Source organism: Stomoxys calcitrans, chromosome 2 (assembly GCF_963082655.1).
Source record: "Stomoxys calcitrans chromosome 2, idStoCalc2.1, whole genome shotgun sequence".
Classification (NCBI taxonomy): Eukaryota; Metazoa; Arthropoda; class Insecta; order Diptera; family Muscidae; genus Stomoxys; species Stomoxys calcitrans.
In genome coordinates this window covers 17567887-17580412 of record NC_081553.1, presented here as the reverse complement: position 1 = coordinate 17580412, position 12526 = coordinate 17567887, and the positions used below count along the sequence as shown (strand labels likewise).

The following is a 12526-nucleotide window of genomic DNA, read 5'->3' as shown; positions in this document are numbered from 1 at the left end:
ACATATACTAAAAGCTCGATTCACATCTTTGATCGGGCCGGAAGTATGTAATGCAAACCGAAAGGAGGCAAGTCGAATATTAATATTGATATAAATCCAAACACACGAACTCACATAAGTATTCGTTTTCGATTCTACCAATTTTCGACCAATTTCTTTTCTGAAGTGTTTTTGTCCCATACTTCCGGCGGCACTTGTTTAAGGGTTGACTTAGATGAAATTTGGAATTGTCCAATTCCGGTTTCCAAATGTGACCAAAGATTTTATATCGGGTCGGTACATGATATAAGTACCAGGTAGTGTACCGTAAACAGCTGAGTACATTTTTTCTCGCGAAGTGCACTATCTGTCAACGAGTTTTAGTCGTGTGTGTGTATTGTAGTTAAGAACCATACCACACATAATCAACGAAAAATTACGCGAACTAGTAACATACACAAAGTCGAGTTGCAATAATCACAGATTTTGCCAGATAGTGTACTCAATATTTTGTTGTTGAGCACTGCCACTACCTGTAAATTAATATATCTTTTCGTTGTTGTGTGTGCTCTGGTTCTTAACTATAATACACACACAACCAAAACTCGTTGACAGATAGTGCATTTCGCGAGAAAAAATTGTACCCAGCTGTTTATGGTGTACTACCTGGCAATTACGTCGTGGTACGCCACATTTATTACCCGATTTCGCTGAAATATGGATGGTGAGTTGTTCTATACCAAATCGGACCATATTTCGATAGAACGACCATATAGACCGATCTACCGATTTTTAGTCTTAAGCCCTTTATTGCCTTATTATTAGCCGATTTCGCTGAAATTTGAAAGGGTTACTTGTACTATGCCTACTGATGTCCAAACCGAATATGGTGCAAATTTAACTATTGGGTTGCCCAAAAAGTAATTGCGGATTTTTTAAAAGAAAGTAAATGCATTTTTATTAAAACTTAGAATAAACTTTAAACAAATATACTTTTTTACACTTTTTTTCTAAAGCAAGCTAAAAGTAACAGTTGATAACTGACAGAAGAAAGAATGCAATTACAGAGTCACAAGCTGTGAAAAAATTTGTCAACGCCGACTATATGAAAAATCCTCAATTACTTTTTGGGCAACCCAATATATTTCGATATAGCTGTCATATAGAACGATTAGCCGATTTTTAGCCTTTAATCCATAATTGCGCATTTATTACCCGATTTCGCTGAAATTTGAAACATTAAGCTGTACTATGCCTACCGATGTCCAAACCGAATATGGTGCAAATTGAACTACATTTCGATATAGCTGCCATATTGACCGATCAGCCGATTTTTAGCCTTAAACCCATAATTGCGCATTCATTACCCGATTTCGCTGAAATTTGGAACATTAAGCTGTACTATGTCCGACCCGAATATGGTCCAAATCGGATTATATTTAAATATAGCTGCCATATAGACTGCCGATCTGCCGAGACCATTTTCAGTTGTTCATAGTAATTTATCAATAATATTCATGACAAATTGGCACTTTCACATATCCAATACTGTCTGAAGGATCGTTCCAATGCTTTTGCGATACTAGAGAGTTCTTAATTTTTGCCTTCGCTACAATTTTTATCTTAGTATTGGATCGAAAATATCAATGGTTTGGCTTTTATAGACCAAAATATCCAAAATAAAACATGACAAAAGTCAAAATCTGGAGGCTCGAGTTTCGCCGTAGACGTATGGTCTAGTGGACTTGCTTGCTCAGTACAATCCCAAAAATCAGAAACGCGAAGGGTCCATTAAGATTTTTTCCTTGTATACAAATCGTCCCATCCTAGTATGTATATAAAAAAAATAGAAAATTGGAAAAAAACATGAAGGTCTATCTAGTATTTTGGCCGTAACTTTGCAGATACAATTTTGCCTGTAGCATCTTCAGACCACCATTGACATTGGTAATAAATATCAATGCACAAAGAACATAACTAAAAACCTTCTTGAAGCTCATTTATAATGGCGAGATAACATGACAAAACTTACAAATAAAACACTAGTTTTGAATAACTTATGCAACAACTTAACATACACAAAACTACATAAAACTCAAATTAATGGCCAAGGCGGATTTAAAAAGGTGGTCTCACCCTAACAGCCGGTCGGGTTTGACGGTTTTAAGATGTCAGATCTTTGTTAGCATTATCTTTGTTGTTATATTCTTTCTCGCATATTCTCCGCTCATGCACGCACACGTATACACACACGCACACAAATTTGTTTGTGTGTGTTGGCAAAACGACGATCAGCTTAATGGCGGATTGCACTATATTATTTGTGGTTTTCGTACAAATGAGACCAGCTTTAATTGTTTCATCATGGTTAGCGCCTTTCTTTTCAATATCCATTATAAATTTTGTCAATATAAATTCGATTTTTTTCAATTATTATATAGTTTTCACTTCACTTTTGAATTTAACTCACGTCTGAAACCAACTAATTACATCTTCTCTCTTTTGGTGTTAATTATCAAGAGTACCGTTAGAATGAGTCAATCACATGTATACTTTCGAGATTCTTAACCTCTCAAGAGTTAATGTATGCATTTATGGTAACAAATATTAAACTTTAAGTTTTTGAATTTTGGCCAATGCCAGCGACCACTGTGCAGCTTTAAGCATGCACTGGTAATTTTTCCAGAACTTTGTTGTACTGAGATTTCCATAAAATTTTCGCTGTACTGTATAGCACTATTATAAAACAGAGATGTTATTTACTACCTCTTTAGGCAATGTTTTTGGTTAAGCTTTACTTCTCCTTATGCGAATGCAGAAGAGAGAGAAAGAGAGAGTTAAAGAAATTCATTACTGTAATCAAAAGAAATTGCCAGGCTACACTTAACGATCAAAGAACAACTCTTGGCTTTTCACCCTATGCGGTCGCCTTATCCAATGTCTCAATCTACGCTTTAGTTTTAATTTCACAATCGAAGTGGTGATTGTGACATTTAAATTAACTCAGGGTAAATATTAAATTATTTTAATAAAAAAAATTATATTGTAACTTAGGGCGATTTTGCAACTTGAGTGGAAACTAAATTTTCGTGCAAATATTCTAAATTCAATTTTTATTTACAAAAGAAAAAAACAAAGCAATAAAAGCGGATCAATTCGGCCGAACCGAATATTGGACATGAATTCCAATATTGATCAAGACCACTAGCAATTCAAGAAGTCATATCGAGGCATCGGTTTATAATGTACCATATGTTGTGTGATTGTTGGAAGGTTATAGCATACCTTACGTACCAAATTTCAGCCAAATCGGATGAAATCATCCGATATCATTAAGCTTCATCATTGTGAGAAAATCCCCGCTGTTCCTTAATGGAATGTTCATGGGCAAATTTGTCATTGGAGGGTATATGTTTAATTTGCTTTGCAAATTTCAATCAAATCGGACCAAATTGAGACGTCTATGGGCTCGATTTGCCAAACCAGTAAATCGGTTTATACGGGGCCAAATCCATTTATGGATCTACCTGGGTGGTATTCGGTGTGTGTATGTTGAAGGATACAAAAATCCTTCACATAATCAAAATTCATCTAAATCGTATAAAACTCAAAGCTTCGACCCTGTTATACCCAAGAAAAAGTATAATGTCTTGTCAAAATCTTTCAAAGAAGATTAAATCCTTCAAGTAGGATTTAATCCTTGACCGGATTGTGTGATTTGAGCATTTCGAGGAATTTCTACCCATGTTGTTTGATGTGAAGCTTGGTTCGCTGGTTCTATATTCACAGAATTGTTTGTGTTATTGGCATTACGTGAGATTTTCACTGATGCAGTTTGGTCCGAAGCTTGAATTTGTGGTCCTATACTTGCAAAATTTTTGGGTATTTTTGGTTTGGGTTGGTTTGTTCGAGAACCGGTGAGCTTCTATCGCCTGTTTCTACTCTTGGATCAAGATTTGCCTGGTTATCTGGAAGTTCCATGTCAATATTTGTTCTATACGGTACATGAATTTGTTTGGATATATTCGGCCGTCTTCACAAAACTTATTGAAGCCTTAAAATAGGTTTATTTGACCCAAACTATGAAAAATCCGCAATTACTTTTTGGGCAACCCAATACATTAAGTTTTGTTAAGCCGGTGATTGTTTTCAGAATTGGTTACTTTTCTCATTTTGATTACATCAGTAAGAAGTAACTTTGCTATATTTTAAGCCTTTACCTTCGTTCGTACAAATACTATCTTGATTTCAAAGGAAGGACGGACAGGCGAACAGGATATCGGATAAATACCATACTCTTTATGCATTCAAGGGGTAACATCGGGAGAACGGTCTATAAGGGGGCATCCCGAAAGTTGGACCTACTGAGCACAGATTTGAAAGGGGCTAATATCACTCATCGTTCTAAACATCAACGAAAACGGATGAAAAATACGACTACTCTAAATAAAATTAAACGGGACCAATAGAATTATTTGTGAAAACAGTAGTGTGCTGTAAGGCAAATAGGCAGACAAATTATTGGACAAACGGATGTGACTCAAATGTTTCGTATAAAAAAAAATTGGTTCAGAGAAGAAGTTACTACTCCAAAGAATAGTCCCGATAAATCCTGGTCATCTGGCAAGCCTATTTCCCAAAGTAAATTTCCTACAATTTTACGTTATTTTGACCTAAACCGTCAAAAAATTGTTTTTTGAAGTAAAAAAAAGAATTTAAGATAATAGTATTTTAATTCAGGTGCAAAATCGTTCACCAACGGAAATGCTTCCCTTAAAAGCTTTAAAATTTAAGATCTTTTAATTAAGTTTCTCGTGTTTGCCTCAAATCTTTAAATTTAAGATACAAATTGGTTCAGTGTGAGCTATGCAAGAGAATGTTTGTTTTTTAACTCTGCGTCTGACTATTCGCCAAGAATTAAGCTAACCTCCCCTACTTTGATGGCCAGAGACTGAACCTTCCGCACTGGAAAAAATACTTAAAAAAATTATCAAGCTTTTCGCCTGTCAGGGCGAGATCATTAAATATTTAAAATTTTTGTTTGTGTTGAATGATTCAGCTCTTCTCGAAAGAGAAACAAACAAAAATTGCAAAAATTTAATGATCTCGGCCTAACAGGCAAACAACTTGAAAAATTAAAAAATTCGGCAGAGCCCGTCCAGGATTCGAAACTGGGCACACGGAGCAACAGCGAGAGCCATTGCCGTTGTCTTAGTGTTCGAAGCCATCAATACAACTTCCAACAGATGAATAAATCATATGTAGTACGGAAGAAGTGTAATTTGACACAGATAGAATGTCTGTCATTACACAAAAATACATGCATTGGAAAAAGTACAGCTAATAAGCAGGGTTGTCGAGCGTGGTTAATGTGGTAATTGTACCATAGATGCGTTTTCTTTATTAATACGATTCAAATACAACATACCAACGCACGGCCCTTGAAGCCATCATACCTAATATGGTTGAAAAGTCTTTTAACCAAGGACGAAACGCGTCCCATAGTGGTTGGTGTGTGTTACTATCTTTGGCTTTCCTTTTCCATTTGCAACTCCGATCATTCAGCTCGTCTCGAAAGAGAAACAAACAAAAATTAAAAAAAAAAAGCTTAAAAAATATTTATTATCAAGAAGTAAATTTTTCCTATTTGCAAGTTGTTGGACATAATTTGTATGATTTCATACTTATTTTTTGAAGTCTTCCTGGGCATCTGTATCCGAATAACAAACCATGTGTGTGTCACCATCATCTTCGCAATTAGTAAAGAAGAAATTTGTAAGTTTGGCTAGAGACATGTCATGGCTGAATAATAGAAGGTTAGGTCGCTTCCCGAAAACAGAAAGTGGAAAGAACACATGAACACTAAGGATTCGCCGAATAGGAGAAAACGTATTCAAAGAATAAATGCAAAAAGAGAACAAGTTGACATCCTCAATGGCAAGTACTGTCCAAAATTAAAAAAAGTATGTCAGCTGATCGCATATTTGCTCCTATTGCACAATTCTTGCGATGATAGATTGACTAATGATTGAACATCCTTCAGATATTCTCCTCCTTTGTGAATACTTTGCGAAGTCATGCCGAACATCCATTTCGTCAAGGTCGATTCTTACCTGCAAGTTCCGAATAATTGTCACAAACCGAGAACGATATTTTCTTTAGTTACTTCATTAGTTTTTATCGTTGCCGTGTGGCTTTTGATGGCTGATGAAATTGTTGAAAATCCCTCCAAATATGCCAAAAAATTCCGCCACGCACCTCGACCATACTATCCTTGAATCCAAGACTCTGAACATCGCTTACTGTTAACATAAATCCTGAGTTTCAAAGGTTGTAATTCCGGTCACAGGATTTAAAAATGACACAGACCTATTCTGAAAGACTGCTATCGTTCTGCAGTCTCAGGGACATATCGTTATCGAGTGTATTAAAGTATACACGGAATTTCGTCCTTAACACCATCTTTGGGGCATTAATGAAGACCAAGAACTCATTTACCTTAAACACAGCAAGATCCCTCAAATTTTTTTTTTTCCCCGGAAAAGCGAATCCTGAATATCTTATCTCGAAAAGTTCTCAGTGGTAGGAAGTATTTCACATCTAAATTTAATTTATATAGGTAATTGTTTAGTTAAAATTTTTTGTTTCTATTGATTTTATTAACTCACAAACGATCTAACAATCGATTTCAATACTTAACGCATGTATGCATCCCCATTGTGTGTAGGGCATATTTAGCAACAATAACCATGCACCTCTTCCATCTCATATGTATGTATGTATACACATACTAACGAACTTGTTTGTACAATTAAACATGTAAGCTAGTCTTGCCGGCGTATTACCGTCGTTAGCCAGAGATAACGTTAATATTGTAGAAAATTGTAAATAACTCGGAAAGATTACCGGCAAAAAGCCGAAGGCAGCTGCTATTCTGTGGCGTTAACGAAATCTTATCTCAATTTAGTGAAATTATTTTTCCCCAACTGTTGAAAAGAAAACCATTTAAATAGCTGCGCTAAAGCTTATTCCTAGAAAGTCTTCCATACGACAACACAGTGCTTGGACAGTGCTGAAGGCATTTCCATTGAGTGAGAGAATATACAAATCCCATCGCCAAATTCTAAGCAAAGGATTTGTTTGTACAGTACCAAAGTACAGTACAGTATCTAAAAAGAAAATAAAAAAAATGTGAGTGCAAGAAGTGTGAGAAGAATAGAGATCCTAATATTAAGAGAGTTAAAAGAGAGAGAGAGAGAGAGAAAAGAAAGCAATTATTGAGTGAAGCTTTTGCAAATTCGTCTATTTGTATGCAACGCCATGTGTATTTTCGTCATTTCTCTTGAATCTTTTTGCTCAAAAAAGCAAACAATAAAAAGCATGAACGCAAGCTTAACCAAACGCCACCTAGAAACTTGAAAAAGCCGCTTGTTAGTTTGTTCGTTCATTTGTGTCTGGTATACGGTGTTATAAAGAACGTGGTGTACTCTGTGAGTGTGTATGGGTCTGGGCCTAACTAAAATTATTAATGAATAACTAGATAAAATAAATTCCTTTCAAAAATTTCAAAGTGTGAGAAAAATCAGAAATATTTTTATTTTATTATTATAGCATTTATTGAGACAATTAAGGGCTTTTATAAAAAAATCCATAGTGTGCAACCGAAAGAAAGTTTTGTGTACTCCCTACAGTAAATGTTAAAACAAGATACAGAAGTAGCAACAAAAAACTAAAGGGTACGAGTACCACGTCAATAGTTGGATATGTATTTATGGGGAAATTTTGGCATTTGAAATAGAAGATGTATTCGAAAACTCAATTTTTTTAAGTAATTGCTACAATTTCAAAATTTTTTATAAAAATAGATTTTAAAATTTTACTTTCCCCAAAAAATTCTTTTGTGACGTAATGGGTGGTGTCTTTTGTGGCATTTGCCGAATATCTGCCTAATACGTGACTCTTGACGAACAGACACCATTCATCCAACACAATCCCCGCGCTTCTTTCTTTCCAGTCAGCAAATTGAAATGTGATGCTACTAACATATGATGGTGTGATTTTTGTTTGTTTTTTTTTATTGAGAGTAATTTTTAAATGGAGGGAATAATGTATTCATATTTTTTTTTTTGTCAACATGTTAGTGTTAGAGTGGAATATCCCCACAGAGGGATCGTATGAATATCCCCCTTACTAATTTATATGCATTTGACTTTTGTCTGTGTTTTGGCATTTCTGTAGTCTTTAATTTCATATATTGGGGAAACTAAATAAGTCGGCAATTTATACATTACTTGTTTAGTTAAATTTTTGTTGTTGCCTTGGGGCTTTCTCAAGCAACTAATTCGAATTAACACCTACACATAGTTACTAAGTGGTGAAAAGTGGAAAAGAAAATATGTAGCTTGCAATTACGTAGTAGGAGTTCAAACTGTTATGGTGTTGCCAGATGTTGGAAAATTTATATGGACATTTTTAAAGCAAAATTCTAGGAAAAAATTTTAAAGACAAAAATTTTCAAAAAAAATACCCGAAAGACGGCAATAAAAAAAATTCTTTTAGAACAAAATTTCAAGAAATTTTCTTTGAAGAAAAAATTTTAATAGAATTTTTCTATAAAAACCATATTTCAATGAAATTTTGTTCTAGAACCAAATATCGTTCTAGATTTGAAACAATTAGTTCAAGGAATGGAACCTAGAAAAAAATGTCATGGCTCTTTTTTACGAAATGGCAATTCGTCATCATGACATCGAATACAATAAAACATGACATTATTGGTGGTTTTAAAGAAAATAGTGTAGGCGTTAGGACAAAATTTCAATGAAATTTTTTTATAAAGACAAATTATTTCTAGAGACAACATTTCAATCCAGGATTCACCGAATAAGGTTAAGCCAAGCGATCAGCCGATATAATTTTTTTTAATTTTTGCCAGTACTTGGCATTGAGAATGTCAACTTGTTCTCTTTTTACATTCATTCTTTGTTTACGATTTCTCTCCCAATCGGCAGATTTGACATCCTTAATGATGTTCATGGGGCCTATCCACTTTATGTTTTGCAAGTGACCTAACCTTCTATTAGTTAATCCTGATTTCAATCAAAATGTTCTACCTAAATTTATTTTGTTTGTTTCTTGAAGTACCAGAAAATCTTAGTTTTTTATTAGATGTGGTTGTTAATTTGTTTATTCTTTTTTATACTTCGCAGTAATTAGATACCAAAATGCCGCCACGCTCCACAACCGTTACCAGTGGTCATGAGCCTTTGGATACCACTGAGTTGCCAGGATCCAAGCAAACTGGTGTACTTTTCGAAGCCGATGCCGAAACAGTCGATGGTGCTTTGGCTGTTGATATCCAACAATTCAAGAAGGCTGAAAAAAGGAAATTAGACTTGGTGTGGCGCAACATCATACTCTTTGGCTATTTACATTTAGCCGCCCTGTATGGTGGTTATTTGTTCTTTGCCAAAGCCAAATGGGCCACCGTTTTCTTCTGTAAGTTGGCATATCTTAATTTCTAAGAAAGCAAATTTATGAATTTTTTTTTCGTTCTCTTCTCACAGCCGTTCTATTATATTCTATTGGTGTTTTGGGCATTACAGCAGGAGCCCATCGTTTATGGGCCCATCGTTCCTACAAAGCTAAATGGCCTTTACGTTTAATTCTAATTGTTTTCAATACAATTGCCTTCCAAGATGCCGCCTATCATTGGGCACGTGATCATCGCGTGCATCATAAATTCTCCGAAACTGATGCCGATCCCCATAATGCCACTCGAGGATTTTTCTTCTCACACATTGGCTGGCTGCTGTGCAAAAAGCATCCCGATGTGGTGGCCAAGGGTAAGGGTTTGGATTTGTCGGATTTGCGTGCCGATCCCATTGTTATGTTCCAAAAGAAGTAAGTCTTAGCTAACACAGAAAAGCATAATATGAAACTTATTTATGTATTTTTGGTTCAATTTTAGACACTACATGCTGTTGATGCCTTTGGCCTGCTTCATTATGCCCACTGTCGTACCCATGTACTTCTGGAATGAAAGTTTCCTTAATGCCTGGTTTGTTGCCACCATGTTCCGTTGGTGTTTCCTCCTCAATGTTACCTGGTGTGTAAACAGTGCTGCGCACAAATTCGGTGGACGTCCCTATGACAAGTAGGTTTTCCAGCTTAGAAACTTAAACAAGTGCCAAAGATTGAAACTATTCTTCTGTTCTTTCTCCCCCTTTTAGGAATATCAATCCTTCTCAAAACTCCATGGTAGCTGCTTTTGCCTTTGGCGAAGGATGGCACAACTATCATCATGTCTTCCCCTGGGACTACAAGACCGCCGAATGGGGTAATTATTCCATGAACTTGACCACCGCCTTCATTGATTTCTTTGCAAAAATCGGCTGGGCTTACGACTTGAAATCTGTGGCCCCCGAAACAATTGAAAAGCGTGTTATGCGTACCGGTGATGGTACCCATGCCACATGGGGCTATGGCGACAAAGATCTTACCCCCGAAGATGAGCAGAGCATGGTCACCATCAACAAGAAAACTCTTTAAGGCAATCATAAGGACTTTAGGAAATAATAACAAAAAGACAAGGCTAATCTGCATATGAAATTCTATTTCATAGGCACTATATATTGTATTTATTAACAATTAGATTTTGTATTACCCCCTAAGCTATATATCTACTATATATATATTTTTATAACGAACGAAAAAAAAAACTAGAAAAGAAAGACCCTACACATCAAAAAAGGGCATGTGATTTCAGTTGTATATTACATATGACTTAGACAAACAAAACCAAAACACCAACAAATAAAAAGAAACTCGCAATAAAAACCTCAATAGAAATTGATGAAAAAGTCTTATCAGTCCTCAGTTACAAATTATGCCAAATCATAGTCTGAAAATGATACTTTCGATTGTGATAATGCACAATAAGGCAATGAAAGGGATTTTCAACGTGACATGTGGTAGATAGAGCAATGCACACATTCACTTGCAATTTGTTTGGAAGAATGCGAGCGAAAAAGTAAAATTTTTATAGAATATTGAAAAAAGCTTCGTGTGGTCAGGCTTAGATTGATATCAGTTATTAGATCCATTTGTTTGGGGGCCAAGATTGAGGCAAGTGTCACATATTGGTCGAAGAGGTAGATAGTGAAACACATGTGTAATCGATATGCGAGAAACGAGAGGTCTTTCTAATGTTCAGTAGATTAGTTAAAGTCGAGTTTAGTTGGGTGAGGACGATGAAATTGTGTGAATTCAAATTTCCATGTGTTGAAGTGAAAAACATTACGAAAACAATAAACCGCTTCGAGAGATATCTGAAATTGTTCTACAGTTCAGTACGTCATAAAACAGTTCAAAACCGACGGATGTGTAGAAAATAGGTACGAAACAGCAATGAACAAAATATGTACCCTGAGTGATGAGCAGTATATTTTGCGGCAGGTCAAAAAGGATCAATTTCCAAACGGGTGAAAGTTCACAGTAATTGGGAATGAAAGGAAAGGACTTTGGAAAAGCAACTTGTCCACAAATCATAAGAAATATATTGCATAAGTCCATCCAGAGCTAATCATGTACCTCTTACCAATATGCAAGATTGCAATTTGCCAAGGAGTACATATCAAAAGCTTTTTCATTTGGAAGAATCTTATATATAACAAGTAAGAGCGTGCTAAGTTCGAACGGGCCGAATCTTATATACCCTCCACCATGGATCGCATCTGTCGAATTCTTAGCGCAATATCTCTCTTTAGACAAACAAAGAACAATGAATAAGGACGGAAGAGGAGGGGGAGCTATATCAAGTTATAGTCCGATTCGGGGCTCAAAAAGCAAAATCGGGAGATCGGTTTATATGGGAGCTGTATTAAGCTATCGATTGATTCAGACCATATTGCACACGCATGTTGAAGGCCATGGGAGAAGCCGTTGTACAAAATTTGTGCCAAATCGGATGAGAATTTCTCTCTCTTTCTTGAGGCTAAAGAAGTCAAGATCGCAGATTGGTTAATATGGTAGCTATATCAGGTTATGTGCCGATGTGCGCCATACATAGTGTTTTGGAAGTCATATCAAAACACCTCATGCAAAATTTCAGCCAATTCGGGTGAGAATTGCGCCCTTCAGTGGCTCAAGAAGTCAAGATCTAATATCGGTTTATATGGCATTTATAATAGGTTATGGACCGATTTGGACCATACTGCGCACAAATATTGGAAGTGATACCACAGTTGTTGGAAGTGATAACAAAACACTACGTGCAAAATTTCAATCAAATCGGACGAGAATTGCGTCCTCCACAGGCTCAAGGAGTCAAGACCCAAGATCGGTTTATATGGCAGCTATATTAAAACATGGACCGATTTGGCCCATTTATAATCCCAAACGGCCTACACTAAGTATTTGTGCAAAATTTCAAGCGGCTAGCTTCACTCCTTCAAAAGTTAACGTGCTTTCGACAGACAGACGAACGGACGGCCATGACTAGTTCGACCTAAAATCTCACGACGATCAAGAATATATATACTTTATG

The 12526-nt window shown here is 36.0% G+C and overlaps 1 protein-coding gene across 2 annotated transcripts; it reads left to right on the top strand.

Moving 5' to 3' along the window:
- The first annotated feature begins 7031 nt into the window (after window positions 1–7031).
- On the top strand, window positions 7032–10830 carry LOC106081853 (acyl-CoA Delta-9 desaturase). Of its 2 annotated transcripts, none has more exons than XM_013244079.2 (5): window positions 7032–7170; window positions 9189–9477; window positions 9546–9882; window positions 9950–10135; window positions 10212–10830. In XM_013244079.2, exons 2-5 carry the CDS (start codon window positions 9204–9206, stop codon window positions 10528–10530), a joined length of 1116 nt encoding a protein of 371 aa, XP_013099533.1. In that variant the 5' UTR covers window positions 7032–7170; window positions 9189–9203; the 3' UTR covers window positions 10531–10830. The 2 variants fall into 2 exon arrangements, with proteins under 2 accessions (XP_013099533.1, XP_013099534.1); XM_013244080.2 differs by lacking the exon at window positions 7032–7170 and adding an exon at window positions 7381–7469.
- Window positions 10831–12526: the final 1696 nt, after the last annotated feature.

Excerpts from the sequence above, each read along its gene's own strand:
- LOC106081853 (XM_013244079.2), top strand. The coding sequence starts at position 9,204 with ATGCCGCCACGCTCCACAACCGTTACCAGTGGTCATGAGCCTTTGGAT. Across the intron at positions 9,883-9,949 it reads ATTGTTATGTTCCAAAAGAA|ACACTACATGCTGTTGATGC; the intron begins GTAAGTCTTAGC and ends GTTCAATTTTAG. Across the intron at positions 10,136-10,211 it reads GGTGGACGTCCCTATGACAA|GAATATCAATCCTTCTCAAA; the intron begins GTAGGTTTTCCA and ends TCCCCCTTTTAG.